Source organism: Schistocerca serialis, chromosome 1 (genome assembly GCF_023864345.2).
Source record: "Schistocerca serialis cubense isolate TAMUIC-IGC-003099 chromosome 1, iqSchSeri2.2, whole genome shotgun sequence".
In the NCBI taxonomy this organism is placed as follows: Eukaryota; Metazoa; Arthropoda; class Insecta; order Orthoptera; family Acrididae; genus Schistocerca; species Schistocerca serialis.
The window spans coordinates 199,949,893-199,969,484 of NC_064638.1; the positions used below are offsets into that span (position 1 = coordinate 199,949,893).

Genomic DNA, 19,592 nt, shown 5'->3' on the forward strand with positions numbered 1-19,592 from the left:
TCAACTGTTTCCCCTGGGGCAAAAATTTAATGAGAAGAATTGCTTTACAGCCTCAAAAGAGACAAGACATAATTTTTCAGGTCAAAACAACAGTTTCGAATTTTTTCATTGATGGTGAGGAGGGATGTCATCACTGCATTGAGTACACTGGAGAACAACAATCTGTTTGTCTTAGATCTGTGAAAGGTTTCTGACTAACTTTGGCCTCAGCATCCAAAATAACTATGGTTTTTGTCTATTATGTTAAGTTTTTAAGCTACAGAATAGCCCCTCTGCCTCAAAAGTCACACAGAATGTGCATATCAACGAAAATAAAGTGGAAACTTACCAAATATACTGTTCACAAAGAATCGTTTTCTTCATACAAAGGCTCCAAATAATTACTGCAAATTAAATAATGTTCACACAAACAGTACAGTTTCTTTGCCGAATGGTAAACATACATATTAAGATAAAAATGTTCACTTAATGCTTCTTCTGGGGTGTTTAATCTGTGGACATTCTAGCTTGAAACTCCAACAATAGTCACCCATCATACCTACATCCAATCTCATTTAATACCATGCCTCCATGGCCTTCAAATCCTGGTGGGATCACTCACCCTGCTCATTACTGACTGCAACAAGACCTTCCAGGAAGTCAGCAAGATGGCTATATGAAAAATGCAATCTGATGGCTCATTTTGCAACCAAGCAGTTTGAAGCTCTGTAAGAGTTTCTGGACAATTTTGGTGTAATTCTGTACTCATGTATTTCCAAGAAACTATTTGACAATGTTTTTGAATGGCAACCAATCATTCTTTTTAAGTTCTGTCATTGATCTCATAAATTGTTGATCTTTAATGAGCTGCCGAATTTGAGGACCATCAAACATACCGGCCTTTCTCTTTTCATACGACAGGCTAGGAAATGCTAAAATGAGATACTTCAATCAGTCTCCTTCAACTGATAAAACTTTAATAAATTGCTTCATGAGACCCGTTTTATTTGCATAGGTGGAAGTATAATGTTCATTCGGTCAACAAGTGGCTGATATAGAATGACTGGATACCTGGTCTCAGCTCTGATCTTGGGGCCAATTCAACTTCACTCAATGCTTCTCACGGGCTCTCTGCTATCCCACATGCAGAAATAACAGGGATACTCAATATATCCGATTTGCTCATTAAGGAGGAAGCAGAGCATTTTAAAGTCAACACAGATGATCCATTTGTGCATGGGATATTGCAACAAGTCAGTTACTCTCTTTATGTATTCATATTCTTCACGCAAACAAACTGAATGGCCTCCTCGGACTTAGCCAAATTAATTTCCATTGTGAAGGTGGACACACTTCGTACTTCGCTTTGGGACTATCGAAGAACATGCACCATCCATTTCTGTTATAAGCTGAAATTCCTATGTCTTCCAATAAACCATGTACATTATGGCAATATATAAATACATGATCACTTCAAAAGTACTGCAGAAATCTCTTTCTCTTGATCAAAAGTAGGTTACTTAGCTCCTATTTTCAAAAATTTCTTCTCGTGCAGTCTTGATGCTAACAGTTCTCAAGTTTTTTTGTATCATACCAAATCTCATGCCATATCATTTGACTCAAGCTGCTCAAATCCCTTACAAACAGAATCATCAGGGAATCATCTTCGGTACCAAAGTGTTTGTCGCTGGGGTCACCTCAGTCTTTACCAGACTTGTACTCCTGTATTTCCAAAGAGGGTAATTCTTTGAAAACTGGCACTGGGATTTCAGCTGAATGAGGCATGACCATATAGCTGATGGTAAACTAGGATAATCTACTTTATGTCTGCCACTGTAGCTGAGTGGACAGTGCACTGGTTTGTCATGCCGAGGGGCCCAGGTTCGATTCCCGGCTGGGTTGGAGATTTTTCTCTGCTCAAGGACTGGGTGTTTGTGTAATCTTCATCATTATCATTTCATCCTCATCGACGTGCAAGTTGCCGAAGTGGCGTCACCTCAAAAGACTTGCATCAGGCAATCGGGTCTACCCACTGGAAGGCCCTCACCACATATTTCATTTCAATTCATCTACTTTATACTTGTTTTTCTTGTTATATTCTTATGTTTTTCACTACACAAAAGTAATAGGCCTAATCACTTGAGTGATCTCTGAGCTCTCACCAAATCGTAAATTTATCACGCATTCCTTTCATCCACATCCGGAGAATCTCAACACACTGCTTGCACACTTTGTAAGGAATCCACAGTTTACCTTGATCACCAATTTTCATTTTAAAATATGCACAATAGACTTGCCTGACATATGTACTGATGTTTGCCCTTTGACTAGGAAAAGTAAAACTGCTATATACATAACAACATGAATCAGGGCTGTTTATGCACTTACAACGCAAACTACCAGACACAGACAGAGAGAAAGGTTTCAGTTCATATGTAAATAAAAACTAAACACTGATTACCTTGCATACGAACAAGAACTCTTGTCTCCATGTTGGAATGTGCTTCACTGTATCACAGCAACACTCAATATCTACAGTAACTCAAGCAAACTGAACTTGTCTAGACAATATGAACCTGTCACCGTTCTGCTACGGTGAGGTTTGTGTCAGCCAATTGGAGAGCAATTGTGCCTGCTGTGCTCCATGCTCAGTCTCAAGGAGAGTGGTCACATTCATGTAAGATATAGGGAAAAAACTTGACATGGTAGAAGAAAACAAACTACAGTTTTCAAATCGGCATGCCTATTACACCCATAAACAGTTCAAAAATCAAACTCAACAGAAACTCTGTAACAAACTGTTCCCCAGTGTTACTATTTCATCTAAGGGGTGTAATTAGCCACCCATGTTTCATCGTCAGCCACAACAGTGTCAAGGAATTGTTCACCTTCCAGTTGGAAATGTCGTGTGACTAGGGCCTCCCGTCGGGTAGACCGTTCGCCTGGTGCAGGTCTTTCGATTTGACGCCACTTCGGTGACCTGCGCGTCGATGGGGATGAAATGATGATGATTAGGACAATACAACACCCAGTCCCTGAGCGGAGAAAATCTCCGACCCAGCCGGGAATCGAACCTGGGCCCTTAGGATTGGCAGTCTGTCACACTGACCACTCAGCTACCGGGGCGGACACCTTCCAGTTGAAAGCACTCAAGAAATTCTCATGAAGTTGCAATTCTTTTGACTTCGATTTGATCTGTGAGCTGTTTTCGTGACCACTCTTGCACACAATTTTCGAAAACCAAGTGTTTCAGTGATTATTTCATGCAGAAGAGATCTGGAGATTTTTGGAAACATTGCACTCATCTCACCCAAAGTCGAGTCATTTTTTCCATCCTGTTCAGCCCCTTATCAGTCAAAATTGCCGGACACCCACTCCTTTGTTCATCTGGAACATTTGTTCCACCAGCTTCAAACTCGTGACACCAGTTGTACGCAATAGTGCGATTCATCACACCATCGCCACAAACAATTTTAATTTCATTAAAAATCTGGAATGGCACACTTCCCTTTGGAAGACGTAAGTGGATTATGCTCTCTCCTCACAGCTGGAAGGATTCAGAACAGAGACATTCAATCAAACTTGGAACTACAATAAGAGTTTTCAATCAACTGAGACAAACAAGCATTATCACAGTTTTGGTCCATCTTTCAGGAAGGGCATGTATTCCAGTGTAATAAAACACACAGTCCTGCTTCCAAAACCACTGACACATGGACTCCTCACTTTCAAAGTTAATACCATATTAATGTTCATTTAGTGGTCTGAACAGACAGAAGCCTGATGATGCAAAATCAGGGCTGCACTGGGGATGAGGCAAGACTTCCCATCCAATTTCCACATGTACACAGTCTCTTCAGTGGTGTGACAACTGGTGTGTGGTCTTGCATTGTCATGCAAAAGACGAACATCTGCCACAGCCTTTATTGGGTGAATTTGCTGAAGATATGCTTTACACTGTTTGAGAGTTATGACTTATTGTACAGAATTTATTGTGCATTTCTGGTCCAAACCATCAACTATAATCACACCCTCTGCATCCCAGAACACTATAGCCATAACTAGTCCTGCAATTCATGTGCTTTTGAACTTTTTCCACTTCATTGAGTTTCTGTGATGCCATTCCACTGACTACCTCCTTGATTCTGCTTCAAAAAAAATGAACCCATTTCGTCTCTGATCACAATTTTTTCCAGAAACTCTTTTCCCTCCAAACAGAAGTGCTGCGGTGCAAGAGTGGGGAGGCAGTCGTTTCCTTGCCTCTTTATTCTAATCGTTAAACATTCTTGGTACCCAAGCTGCTTAAACTTTTGAGTATCCCAGTTGTCGAATAGTCATCATCACACTGGCTTCATTGAGGGAGGTAATGCAATACAAATCATCTGCAGTCACCCTGCGGTCACCACAAATAGTATCACTGACTCACTGAATGTTGCGTGTAGTCCTTGCAGTCATCGGCTTATTGCTCTGCAATTCATCAGCAAACCGAGTTTGCCCTTCAGCTTCGTTACAGTGATGAACCCATCATGTAAGTGCTGATGTCCACTGTTGCATCACCGTACACATTTTTCAGTCTTTCATAAATACAAATGGGTTTTCACATTCTGCACTCAATATTTCTATCACAAAAGCCTGTCAGTTAGTCTGCATGCAACTGTAGTACTGGCATCTGTTGACATAGAAAGTTACTACTGCAGTGCATTAGAGAAGAACCCACGGAATAGTGGCAAATTCAAATTTTTCACTTAACAAACTTTATTTAAGGAGAAAAAAAAGAAGGTATTAATTTTTGACTGACCCTCACATGAGAATTATTACTATGACTGTAGGGTAACCTGTGGCACTGTCTAGAAGTAGAAGAAGAAGATGAAGATGAAAATACTATATCAGTTTGTGGCTCATAGTCTTTGCTTGAAAGAATGAACAAAAATATAAATGTGAAAGTAAAAATACTTCTAGTGGTCACAAGCTCTTTATTTTGTCATGTTTTTCATCACATGCGTAATCACACTTTGTGATCATTGAAGGGAGCAAAGATGGCATCTATAATCTAGTGCAATGAGCATATAAAAAACCCAAACACACCCAAACACTATTTTGCAACAAGTCTCAAACCAGTATGGATGTTTTTTATATACAAGGTGTCACACAAATGTTGTGACAAACTTGGAGTAGTTGTTGAGAGTGCCTTCAAGAACAAATTGAGGACAGAGACACGTGTCTCTGTGGATGATGGTTTCAGACACTGGTTTCTACCTGCAGTTTCTTTTCCCCTCTTATATACTGAAGAACACTGTTGATTTTAAAGTGTTCCATACGAAAAATAAACAGCAGATGGAAACACATATACGAAACTGTCATCCATTGATGCAACAGAACATCACATTCATAAGAGACAAGTCCTTTCCATGCAGCAGCTAGCTCCATTTCCTCCACTGGTAATTGTGACAATCAGTCACAATACCTGAATAACAAACAATATCGCAAGATGTTTCGCCTATGGTCTGTCAGTGTACAAAGTCATGTTTGCTGTTGAAGGGGTGGCCTTGTGGCAGATGCTGGCACCTATAACTCCAACAATCTGTAGTGTCATTGGATGATGATTCTGGGCATGGTTTCCTATCCTTGATTTATTCCTTAAGACATTCTCTACAATGCATCAGTGTCTGTTGCATCATTTCTGGGACACCCTGTATATATACACACAACACACTATTATTATGTTACATTGACAATGTGTGTGTGTGTGTGTGTGTGTGTGTGTGTGTGTGAGAGAGAGAGAGAGAGAGAGAGAGAGAGAGAGAGAGAGAGAGAGAGAGAGGAGGAGGTCCGGAGGGGGGAGGGATGGGTCCCGGGTGAAAGGAATGCTGCCTTCAATGTTTACGAAGTGTGATTGGGTATTTGATGTAACACAACAGAATAAAGCGCCTGTGGCCACTGGATTTATTCTTACTTTTATATTTGTATTTTTGTTCATTCTTTCAATCAATCAAAGACCTTGTAGCTTTACTAAGCCGCAGTTGTCTCTCACTGTTGATTATCTCCCAACAGTTAAGACATTTGACAAAATATATTAAGTAATGTACACCACAATGCAGTAACTGGTTTTTGATCTTTCATATTTATTTCCACAGAATGTAGTCTCTTTGTTGATCATCTTTGTAACAAACAGAAATCTAAATATTCAAATAAGGTTAGATTACACTAATAAGCACCAAATAACAAAGTTCTCTGGTGGCAGACTAACACATTAATTTACAAAATTCACCACAGACTGTACATTTTGATTGCTAAATAAAGGTTGGTTCGTTGGTTTGGGGAAGGAGACCAGACAGCGTGGTCATCGGTCTCATCGGATTAGGGAAGGATGGGGAAGGAAGTCAGCCGTGCCCTTTCAGAGGAACCATCCCGGCATTTGCCTGGAGTGATTTAGGGAAATCACGCTAAATAAAGGCTGCCTACAAGACATTAACATAATGACTGTTGACCATAAACTGCAAATTACATGATCATTATGAACTTGAATGATAGCTTCCAATGGACCTGTAACATGACATTTATGTTTTGGTAGCCATGCAGAGACTGGCAGTAAGCCATACCTATTTACAGACACATGTAAAAACAGAAATCACAAAATGATAAAAACCACACTTATTACATATTAAATAATGACATAAAAACATGAAAACTAAAGTACATGATAGACAATGATGTAATTTCTTTCACCTACAACCTGGACAAACAGAAAATGGCAAAAATAATAGTTACTTCTATACTTTATGAGGTTGATTTTAAGAAACATGAGGATTCCCAATGCCCGCCAAAAAGTTTGGAGAAAGTGAACTTTTCTAACTTAAATAATTAACAAACATGTTATTTTAATGAATGAAGACAGTTTTGAAATAAGAAAATTCAGGATTATGAAACTAGGGTACTGAGTTTTGGTAATAACCACGATTTACGATTGGAAAACTTTAAAACACCCACCAAAATCTTGAATATTAATAAGTTTTGAAATGTGAAGTTTTTGGGAAAATCCAAACATTTGTTGAAAAGTGGAGAATGAGGGCTTTCAAATGAACTGTAAAATTTAAAAATAAACTACTATTTGCTTATAAAAATTTCACCCTCAACTGGTTTGTAAGTATTCCACAAAATAAAATGTTTCTATTAGGAACCAAATGTATTATTATGATCAGAAGTTTGAAACTATCCAGTGAATAATAAATTTTATTGAAATACTGCATGAATAAGGAATTAGCTATTTTGTGTAACTATTGTGGATTTACTATCAAATAAAATATATCAGGAAAGGAAAAAAAAAATTAACATCACAAGTGGTATGAAAACAAGTGGGTTAGTCCCACTTTGCTCTGTGAGAACCTCCACATAACTGTGAGCCATGCACTGGAATAATGTTTTTGACTTCTTCTACTACACAATGCCACAGGTTAGCCTAAAGCTGTAACACAACACATACACATAGCATTAACCCACATAACAATGGAGATTTAAACCTCTGAAACACAACACAGAAATAAATAAATTGTGACTGGTGACAATAAACTTGTTGTTTCATTTAATAACATTCACAGTAAAGCCTCACCAAAAATGTTCAAATTTAAAAATGAAAACTTCTGTTATTTACTTTCTTAAGATAAATCAATTGGGTGAATAGGACAAATGCTTGAAATTGTGTGTAATGACAACTATAAATCAATTGAAATTGTGTGCCATGGCAATTATAAATCATTTGTTGCACTTATTTTTCATATCAATATTACAAATAAAGGAGAATGAAACTAGGAAAACATGATGCTCTGAAATAACGAGACACAGGGTTGGAAATTCATATAAAAACTGAAGTTACAGAATAAAATGGGTACAAATACTGTATTTTCTTCCAAGTAATTAATATGGTGTGTTATGAGAAGAGCAAGTGCTATGCTGGGAAAACAGTGATGACATTGTGCAGTTCCTCTATAACAGCCTCTTTGACACCCTGTACCATTTCTAATGGACAGCATGATTGCATATCACTCATTTAGTAACTTTTGGAATAGGTTCCCACCATTGGACATAAACTATTGAAGACAAAACCATCTTTACATCTCTGCAGATTATAATAACCTTAAATTTGCAGAAAAGTTTCACAGTGAGACATTAATTTTCACACCTACAGTAATTCTTGTCTCAATAGTGACAGATCTTAGAGTGACAGAAGGAGGTACTGCATAAAGCACTCCAAAGGTATTCAGCACAGGATGAGGCAAGTACAAGACCAAAAGCAGGCTACTTAGCACATGATAATGACAGTGCTCAGCCTGGTATGTATCAAGCACACCTGAAGCAGCCAAAGTGTTAAATAAACTTTGAAACGTGCCCGCCCGCTGCTCAGCGCCTCTTCTATGTGGTGAGTAGCAATCTACTCACATTCATATTGTTGAAAAAAACAAATCTGGCATTCTACAGCTCGGACTGTGGATCATTCGATACCTTAACACAGAAGGCAGCAAGATAATTTGAAAAGATAAATAGATATGTTGAAATCAGATAGAATGAGAATTAGTGAAGTGCATTGACAGTACATCCGAGACTTCTGGTTAGATAGAGTACAGTGTTACCACCACAAAATCAAACTGGAGTACTGCAGGAGTAGGTTTTATAATAAATAAGAAAATAAGAATCTGAGTGAAATACTGTGAACAGAACAGTGAACACATTGTCCAAGCCAAGGTAGACAAAGACAATACTCACCACAGTAGTACATTTATATACAGGGTACAGGGTGAGTCACTAACTATTGTCACCTAGAATAACCCAGAAAGTACAATAGTAGCTGAAAAGTTTGTGGGACAAATGTTGCATGGGACAACGGGGGCCATAATATGACATCGGTTTTTTGTTGCTAGGTGGGGTCATGTCAGAGATATGAAGGTCATCTTCTTCTTCTTCTTCTTTTTTTAAGTGAGATGCTATAGTTTGGTACTTATTTTATGATAGCGGCTATCAAGACAGATCCAATGATGTGCAACAGTAAGTAAGGTCTTTGAAGGTCAATGAAGGTCACAAAGGTGGTATGAACATCCATTTACAGAAGGTGTTCGAAGTTATGACCATTGGTATCAGTGCAGTGCTGCAATCTTCTTATCTCAGGGTTTTCAATGCAGAAATGTAGTGAGAAGGGGCACATGTGTGTGGTGGTTCACAATATCATAGTGCTGTGAGGGAGCATCACTCGTGCCTCTGGTTTGAGAAGACTGATGATTGAAGTATGAACATTTCTCAAAAGAAAAACAGGTATGTGTTCTCCTTTCTTTTAAAACTATAAATAGTGGCATAACTAGTACTATCTATCGTTCTACTAAACTGAATGAGTGTGACACCATTGATAAAGTCTCAACCTCGAAAGAAGTTTATTTAAAAAAAACCTTATCCAATCCAGAAGTCACTCACAGTTAGAGTAATTAGTTTCTGATGTGTGTGTAGTGGTCATTAATACTTAAAAGATAGTTTCAATAATTCTATCACCATCCGTTTATGAGTTGCTAAGCAACATATCAACAAGTTGACGATGCAATGATTAATATTTGTCATATCCTGACAGTAAATCGCTTCTCGCTTGCTTTACGCATCAAGACGATTACTATGCCACTCATATAAGTCTTTGATAGTTATGATCAAGCTAATGTCCGTAAATTGTGGTTAATGTCACTGAATCATACACGCCATGATAATGCCCGATTATCCAGCCACGTATCTTAAACTCCGTGCAGATATTTGAGAATTCGTGCGCGATTTGTTTGCACCAAAGTTGGGTCGTTGTTCCCTAGAATAATTTTTAAAACAACTGCGGGTTGTAAATTAACAATTCTATGCTCATTCATGAAAGTTACAATAGATCCACACTTGATGACTACTTGATTGCACACTCTAGCAACACGGAAGTGCTTCCCCCCCCCCCCCCCCCCCCTTACAAAGAGAAAACATATCATGCATAATGCAACAAGGTGATTTGCTATGTCAAAACATATTTATATCTATCTCATTAAAACTCGTTATCTATTAAATTTTGTACATCATTAAATTCTTTAAACTGTAAATAATCAATAAAATTTAGAAATGAATGACATGTATAAAAAAAATCTGAAGTTCATATGACTGCATGGGTCACTACTGGTTTTGACTCCCCTACACTCATGCGACGCAAAGTAGATCCGACTATATAGGACATACTCATGTAATGTTACAATGCTCTCACAATTTTCTTTCGTATATCGTACAGACAGTAAATATTCGCTGAATACGACGTATCCATCTAATGTGCCATTGACATCCAAACAACATTCAACAGTTTCGTAATACAACACTAATAGGAATGGTAAGACTAGTATCGTCGAACCGAGGGAATGTGAATAATGTATTCCTTTGAAAAACAAGTCAATATGATCCTCATTTACAGAATGCCAACAAAATTCAGGAGAGCTAGAGACTTATATGCTGAAAGATATCCTCAACGTATTCACCCTACACATCTACATTTAAATATGTGTATGATAAACTGAGAACAACTGGATCTTTAACACATCGGAAACATGTCTGGCAAAGGAAAGTTACTAACGAGGAAACGGAAATTGGCACTCTTGCCACTGTGTTTCGAGATCCTTGTGTTAGTTTGCGTCAAATCGCAAGGGAATCTGGCGTGAGCCAGAGTAGTGCTTTTCGTGTTCTGCATCACCATAAATATCATCCTTACCATATCAGTTTCCACCAAGAATTAACTGGTACGGATTGTATGCATCGCACTGAATTCTGCCAATGGGCTCAACTTCAGAGTCAGAGGGATAACACATTTATTATTTTGAGTTTATTTAGTGATAGGGCTACATTCACGAACCATGGAAATGTTAATTTGCATAACATGCATTAAAGGGCAACTGAAAATCCATATTGGCAGTGGTAAGTTGCACACCAAAAACCGTGGTCAGTGACTGCATGGTGTGGGGTTCTCTAGGACAGGATTATAGGCCCCTGTTTCACTGAAGGAAATCTTAATGGTAGGAAGTATACCACATTCCTGCAGAAAACATTAGGTCTGTTATTGGAAGAAATACCTTTAGGAACAAGGAACAGAATGTGGTGTAAACACGATGGGTGTCCTGCACATTTCACACTGATGGCTAGAAGTGAGTTGCAGAGACAACTCCCAAATCATTGGATTGGACGCGGAGGAGATGCGTCTTGGGCGGCTCATTCACCAGACTTGATGCCTCTGGATTTTTTCTTGTGGGGATTCGTAAAAGACATTTTTTATAAATACGTTCCAGCTACACCTAAAGACATGCGAGAGAAAATTGTCAGAGCAAGTGCTTCGATAAGTGCCAATGTGATACGGAATACCACTCAATCCATGATAAGAAGATTGCAGCACTACATTGATGCCAATGGTCATCACCTTGAACACCTGTAAATGGACTTTCATGCCACCTTTGTGACCTTTGTTGACCTTCAAAGACCTTACTGTTACACATCATTGGATTCGTCATGATATCTGCTACCAGAAAATAAGTACCAAACTATTGTATCCCATTTGAAAAAAAGAAAAAGAAAAGTTTACTTCATATCTCTGAAGGAAACCCACCTAACAACATAAAACCAAATGGCCCCATTGTCCCATAAAACTTTTGTCCCACAAACTTTTCACCTCCTATCATACTTTCGAAGTTATTCTTGGTGGCAATAGCTAGTGACTCACCCTGTATACCTAGTAGCACAGATGATGAAGAGACTGAAACATTGTACTGTGAAAAAAAGAAATTATTCAGTTCTTTAAAAGACAAAAAGTTAATTGTCATGGGAGATTTTATGTAACAGATGGAAAGGAAGAGGAGGTGGAGAACTCAGACTTCAGAAAAGAAATGAAACACAAAGCTTCAGACCCCAGTGTGCTGCACAGAGCACGATTTAATTACTGAAAACACTTGGTTTACAAAGCATGCAAAGGGGCTGTATATGTGGAAGAGATCTGGAGACATAGCAACGTTTCATATAGATTATATATTGGTAAGAAAGAGATTTGGAAACTAGATTTTAAACTGCAGCACGTTTAACAGAACAGACATGAACTCTGACCATAGTTTACTGTTTACAAAGTGCATATTAAAACTGAAGAAATTACAGAAAGGTACAAAATTAAGGAGAAGGGACTTGGATAAGTTGGAAGAACTGAAGGTGGTTGAGAGTTATAAAGGGAGCATTAGGCAACCTTACAGACACAGAAAGAACAGCTATCTACCACCTAAAAGCTGATCCCAACCTCACAATCCTACCTGCCAACAAAGACACTGTAGTTTTGAATTAGAGAGATTACCTGGCTGAGGGACTCTACCAGCTGTCAGATTTGCCCATCTACAAACCCTGCCACACTGACCCAATTTCAGAAATCCAATGGAATCTCTAGACCCTCCTCAAATCCTTAGGTCCATCTCAGAACTTCTTCCCTGAGTCTCTCTCTCTCTCTCTCTCTCTCTCTCTCTCTCTCTCTCTCTCTCTCTCTCTCTCTCTCTCCTCACCTGTACCGCTTCCCACATTCCTACATTCTCCCTGCTTTCTTAAGTCCATAAACCCAACCACCCAGGTTCTGTGCCCTCACTGGAAGAATCTCTGCTTTTGCACATCATTAACTTCAGCCTATTATCTGCAACCTATCCTCCTATACAAAAGACACAACCATTTCTTCTACCTTTTCTCCACAGTTCCTGTTCCTTTACCCAAACCCTTTAGCTAGTTCAGATTCAATGTCGACTACTTCGTGATTTGGAACAAGGAAGGGCACCCTATCCACATTCTTCCAGAACCTCCACATCTTCACATCCATTCATTCACTTGGTCTCCCTCAACCCTACAAGCCAACATCCTCAATGTTGACCTCCACCTCAAGGCCACATCAGTGCCTCTGTCTATATCAAACCCACCAACCATCAGCAATACTTCCACTTTGACAGCTGGCACCCATTCCATACCAAGAAGTCTGTTCCATACAGTCTAGCCACTCATGGTCGTCATACCTGTAGCGATGAGCAGTCGCTCTCCAAATATACGCAGTGATGCCTTCACAAGCAGAAATTACCCGAACAACCTTGTAAAGAAACAGATCTCTTGTGTCTTGTCTCTCCAGTCACCTAAAACCTTCCACATACACTGTCTGTCCACGAAGGAGCACTCCCCTTGTCACTAGATACCACCCAGGACCGGAGTAACTGAATCACATTCTCTGGCAAAGTTTTACCTACTTCTTGCCATGGTCTGACACAAACATCCTACCCACTATCGTTCTCACCCTCGCACAGTGGTATTCTGCTGTCCACTGAACCCACGCCATATCCTTGTACTACTTATTCCACTCCGGCTCTTAACCTCTTGCCTGATGGCCTACATCTCTGCAACAGACCTAGATGCAAGACCTGTCCTGCATGTCCTCCCACCACCACCTGCTCCTGTTCAGTCACACACATCACCTATCCCATCAAAGGCAGGACTACATGTGAAAACAGGTTTTTTATCTATGAACCAGGCTGAAAGTATAGTTTGCCCACATGAAAAGCCACTAACAAACTGTAGCCAAGAGACAACTGGACCACCCAGTTGTTTAATATGCTGCCCACACAACATTCTCCACTTCAATGACTGCTTCACAGCCTGTGCCATCTAGATTCTGCCTACCAACTTCAGATTTTCTGAACTGTGTAGGTAGAAACACTCCCTGAAATACACCCTACATTTGATTGTGTAAACCTTCCTTGACCTCAACTTTCACTAGTCCCTGTCCCCCACAAACCTATCCCCTTTCCACTCCCACTCCATTTTCTTTACTTCTCTCCTTTTCCGCTGCCCTCCCCCTCCCTCCTAAGCCTCGTGACTGCGCCCAGCAGCCCTACTCTGTCCCCACCACATTCCTGTACATCCCACAAGCAGCACCACACCTTCCTCCACCTCTACCCTGCTATCCTTTGCCCTCCCCGCGCCAGTGAACAGGTGCTAAATCAAACTGGAGTAAAAAGAAATGTATGCATAATCTGAAAAACGAGGAGGCAGTTAATAGGACACATCCTGAGGCATCGAGGGATAGTCAGTTTGGGAATTGTTGGAGTGTAGGAGGTAGAAATTAAAGAGGGTGATTACAGTAAGCCAGCTCAAGGGATGTAAGTTGCAGTAGCTACACAGAGATGGAAAAATTTGCGCAGGACATGTTAGTGAAGAGATTTCCATTAAACCAGTCTTTGGATCTAAGACAACAACACAGTTACTTATATTTTATGGATACGATTTCAGTTTTACACTTACCTAACTACAAAATGTTAATATTGAGCACATTAATACATATGAGGTGTGATTGGAAAGTTTTAAGAATGGATCCGCTACTGCTTACTGGTTTGGTGGGCAGGTACTCGGAGAGTGGGGAGTGAGTCATTGTCTTGTTCTTCAATGTCCTCTGACAGGAAACTGCATTTCCCTTATTCAGTTCATTGTTGCAGGTCTGTTAGGGCTTGTTGCCGGATTCCGTCTGCGTGAAATTTGACATAAAAACAGAGCAACGAGTTTGTGTTAAATTTTGTTTTAAAACCGGGAAATCAGCTTCTCAGACTTATGAACAATTAAAAACACTTTTGGAGATAATTGTATGAGCCAGTCAAATGTTTCTGTCTGGTTCAACAGGTTTAAAAATGGCTGCAAATAATTTGAAGATGAACCACGGTGCGGGCCGTCCTTTCACCTCAAAAACGAATGAAAATGTTGTGAAAGTTCGCGACTTAGTGCAATCTTATCATAGAGTTACAATTAGGGAATTGGCTGATGAACTTAATTTAAGTTGCTACACAGTTCGGTCAATTTTATCTGAAGATCGGAACATGTGCCGAAAGTCCGCAAAATTCATTCCAAAAGTGTTGTCAAGTGAACAAAGACAAAACCAACTTGAAGTGTGCCAAGAACAGGTTAATTGGACTAAAAATGACCCAGATGTGTTATATATGGTAATTACAGGTGACAAACTGTGGGTATATGGATATGATCCTGAAACCAAAGTGCAGTCTTCGCAGTGGAAGACTCCAGGTTCACCACAACCGAAGAAAGCACAGTAAGGTCGGTCGAAGGTGAAGACAATGTTGGTGATTTTTTTCGATTCTACCGGGTAACTATGCATAATGAATTTGCCTCTGGAGGACAGACAATTAACCAGGAATATTACAAATGTGTCCTTGAGTGTTTGCATGAAAAGGTGCGCTGTGGAAAGACAAGAGTTGGGAGCTACACCATGACAATGCTCCAGCTCATGTGCCTTCTCCATCATTGAATTTTTGACCAAATTCAAAATTCCTGTGCTTCCTGAAGCACCATATTCCCCTGATTTGGCCCCTGCAGACTTCTATCTGTTTCCTAAACTGAAATTTTCACTGAAAGGGAAGCGATTTGACTCGATTGAACACATCCAGGCAAATACAGGGAGTGTCCTTAACACACATCAGGAAAAAATTTCCAGGAATGTTTCCAAAAGTGGAAATACTGTTGGAGTCAGTGTGTTCAGTCAGAAGGAGACTATTTTGAAGGAGATGCATCACAGTAGCATGTAAGTACCACCACTGTACAATTAGAAGCACATTCTTAAAACTTTCCAATCACACCTCATACAATAACAAATCAGAACCAAGACACAGAAATCAAATTTGCAAGATAACATAGAATAAAATAAAATTTAGCCCTTACTGTATTTGGAAAAATGTTTCTTTAACCTTATAATAGGTTTACAGAATATTAATATATGAAATTATAACCAGATTCACTATGCTGCTTACCTGTTTCCCACGAATCCAGTATCTGTAAAACTCTCTGAATTACAGACAAGGCCATGTCCGACGAAACTAGTGGCAGCACAGACTGCCCCTGGCGCCAACTTGCACGACTGATTCCTTGTGCTGTTACAAGTTTCAGTTGCCACATCAACAAATGATTTGGTTCTGTTGCCATACTCTGAACAGTCTGTTACAACACCACAATATGAGAGATTCACATGATTATGACGACAACTAATTTCACTAATAACAAACATATGAACAAAACAGTTGAAGAGCAATGAAAAGTATTATATTAAAAACACATAATACGTTGTTTCATTCCATAATTTTGTCAATAGAAATGCTTTACAATAACTACCTTCTACTGTAGGAAATTTGGTTATATGTGGCATCAGAGATCTTTCTTTCGCTTCAAGAACATGAAAATAAAACACATTCTTTGAAAGTTCATCAAAAAGTTAAATAGAATTTTATGTATTCCAATATTTTATCACAGTAATGACAGAAAATTACAATGCCGTTTGCATGTTTTGTAGTAATAGTATACTTTTCTTTTTACTGTACTTAGTGCAACAGAACAAAATGTTACTAAAGAAGAATGAAGCATGGATGTGTTTCGAAATTAGTGAAAACTGCTGGATATTATTTGAATATATTGTCACAAGGTCTGCTGTTCATACAGTCTTTGTTTTAGACAGATGACATAGTACACATAACAACTGAAGTACATAAACTTTAATATGCAAATAAAGCCACATCACTGTTCAAATGGACTGACTCAAAAAATTCTGTCAAAACTTTTAACTATAAAGAGGATCAGTTAGAGTATAATGTCTGGTCTGTCGAGTGATAATTATAGTTGGAGACCATAATGAGAGAAGATATGCTTTAAAGATATTGCAAAAACAACAATTCATTAGTTTTGTCAACAAACAGGTCTTACTGACTATGGTTACAGAATTATCTGCTGGCATAATTATCTGCCTGTGTATGGGCCCCAAGTCCTTAGCTAGCTAGCTGTCTATTGAAAATAAGTTTTTCTAAAGTATTTTTTCTATAACCAATGGTTCCAAAATGGTAACCAATATTCATTCTGAAATACAATTTACTCTGTTCAGATACTTCCCCAAACACATAATGTTGTCACAAAAGGGAATTTCTCACAGAAGTATGAAAGTTTAGCATTCACTTTTGCACAGCGTGCAGTCACAAAATTGTTGACAATGGGGCACTCATATTCCTACAGTTGGAGACAACAATGACGGCAGCTGAGTTTAGGCTCATTAAATGCACTTGGCGGTCGAGTTTAGGTTCATTAAACGCACTTGATGTCACCCATTATCCAACAGCCAATGAATGTTCAGCAGTGTACCGAGTGCTCCCCTGTGAATGTTGTAGCTGCCACTGTGAGCATAAATGTGATCATAGCGAGTTATTTAGTGAATTTTGATTCCATTTGTTGTGAGCTGTCATGGCTAATGATGGTGGCAGGCGACAATTCTACAAAAGCAAGCAAGACATATAATTTGCACAATATACACTTTCTCCAATCACAAAGTCTCTCTATGCCCACAATGCAACTGTCACTTGGCACTGGCAACACTGCATTCCCCGGCCACACCTTGACCTGTGCAAATTGCCATCATTGGACTACAGTGCTTATGCAATCACAGGTAATGTCAAATTTGATTATATTCTGAATGTGTAAATGGGTGTGAGTTCTTTCTTTCTGATGAATAACTTTGTCTGAAAGCTGAATATTTCTATCGTTCTTTCTGACGTTCCTGTCTGTGACTCAATACCTCATCTAATATGGTGAGTGGCAATCTATCCTTCCCATGTTGTTGTTGCTCTTATCCATCCAGGATCTTCCATTGTTCTATTCTGTTTTGGAAGTTTATAAAAAATATTTTGTAAGCTGTATCTTAATAAGAATTCATTTCACTATATTGTTTTTTAATTTTCATATGCAGGAAGCAAGTGCTGTGGCCAAACAGCGTTCGCCAGTATGGGTTGTTAACTGGCCACTATTTGATTTGCCACAATGGCCAAAAATCCAAAGCTGATGAACTTCAAGGCACTGTGCAGCCACTGCCCTTTGAATCTCAACATAAGGGTGTGTTAATTTTCTTCAATGGTTGAGATTTGAAGTCTGAGAGTGTTTTGATGTTAGTAAGTTCTGCAGAGCAAACTGTAGATTACTGGATGTAGCAACTCGATTTTTCACCAAAAGATGAAATCAACAACAAAAATTTAATGTAGGTCATGATTTTTAGATCACAGCAATAACAATAATTCAAATTTAGATTTTCAGAGTGGGCTACCTTTTGAAAATGATCACCAACCTTGTAGACAAAAACGTTAAATATGAGACACCATAACAGCTACAATAAAAGTGAGTCTCATGACAAAGGAATCATTACAGCGCTTTCATTTATTTCAAGTAACATAAAAAGGAGAAAAGTTAAGAGTTTAGTATCCCATCAATGATCAGGTAATGATATAGAAAGGCAGAAAGATTAGAGTTTAATATGCTGTCAACACTAATTCCATTACTCATTAGACGCACTTACATTTGGGCTAGGCTGGGAGAGTAGATCAGCCTTGGGTGCTCTGAGGGAATAATCTTGGTAGCCATTTTAAAGTATTTGCTAAAATTAGAGAAAATTTAAATAAGGATGGTTGGCTCAGCACTTGAACTCCATTCATACCTCCCTAACTTGTGCTTGACTAATCCTGAACACAGGACAGCTGCTCAACAACTCTTGTAGATGCACACGACACAGATCACTTTTCATATTTATCATATCTTCATACACACATATTTGCACACACAAAAGCGTGCACACACACACACACACACACACACACACACACACACACACACACACACACACACACACACACACAAAACTGTCTATTGGCTATTGTTGACAAAGGCGTTAATCGCCGAAAGCTTTAATTTTGAGAGTCTTTTTGTTGTGCCTATCTGCAACTCAGCATCTCCACTAGATGATGTTGCATATCAATGATACAAGAACCATCTAGATCTAGCACCATAATTCACGAAAATACCAGACTTCTCCAGTAGTATGGGGCTGGAACTATTTAAGCAGCACCACGTGGAAGAATTGGGCAGCTCCCAACTGAATAGTGATCTGATAAGATGATTATTTGTAAACATAATGCAAACAATAAGTGCAAGTTAGGAACATTTGAAATGTTTACTGCGGGACACAATACCAACATCAACTTCAGAGCGCTTTGTCGATGCGGCTGGCAGAATGAGTTTCACCAAATTAAAGAAGAACTAGGAAAATATGTAGAATCAGCTGCCCCGCTCATATACTCCACAATACTATATCAAGTGCTGCAGAAGTCTTAACTGTTGACATTCCAGCAATCATTATGAAAATTTTAATTATTTTATTTTTCAATACACATGGTAAGGACAGAGAAGCTGAAACAGTTCTGTTTGTACATTGATGTCAATCATCAGACTCACTCAAAAATATGATGGCTGTCGTTAATGCCCACAGTTGAGAGAATTCTTAAGCTTCAGATTCCATTAAATCAATATTTTGATGCCAAAGACAGGACACGTACAATAATTTCAGACTTTTTCAGTAGTGTGATCAGTGAAATTTACTTCATGTTTCTGCAGTCAAACTTGGCTCTGTTTCAAAACAATATAAAAAGCATGGAAAAGAATAAAGAGTCGATAACTGAAATGAGAAATATATTAATTGAGACTCAAAGACG

General features: G+C 38.9%; 1 protein-coding gene across 2 annotated transcripts in view; it reads right to left on the minus strand.

The window, feature by feature from the left end:
• LOC126465310 (anaphase-promoting complex subunit 1) overlaps nucleotides 1-19,592 on the minus strand; it is a 335,155-nt gene that overhangs the window by 12,670 nt on the left and 302,893 nt on the right. For both annotated transcript variants that reach the window (XM_050096297.1, XM_050096296.1), the window contains exon 32: nucleotides 15,831-16,014. In XM_050096297.1, coding sequence (XP_049952254.1) covers nucleotides 15,831-16,014 — 184 coding nt within the window. The remainder of the gene's footprint in view (nucleotides 1-15,830; nucleotides 16,015-19,592) is intronic.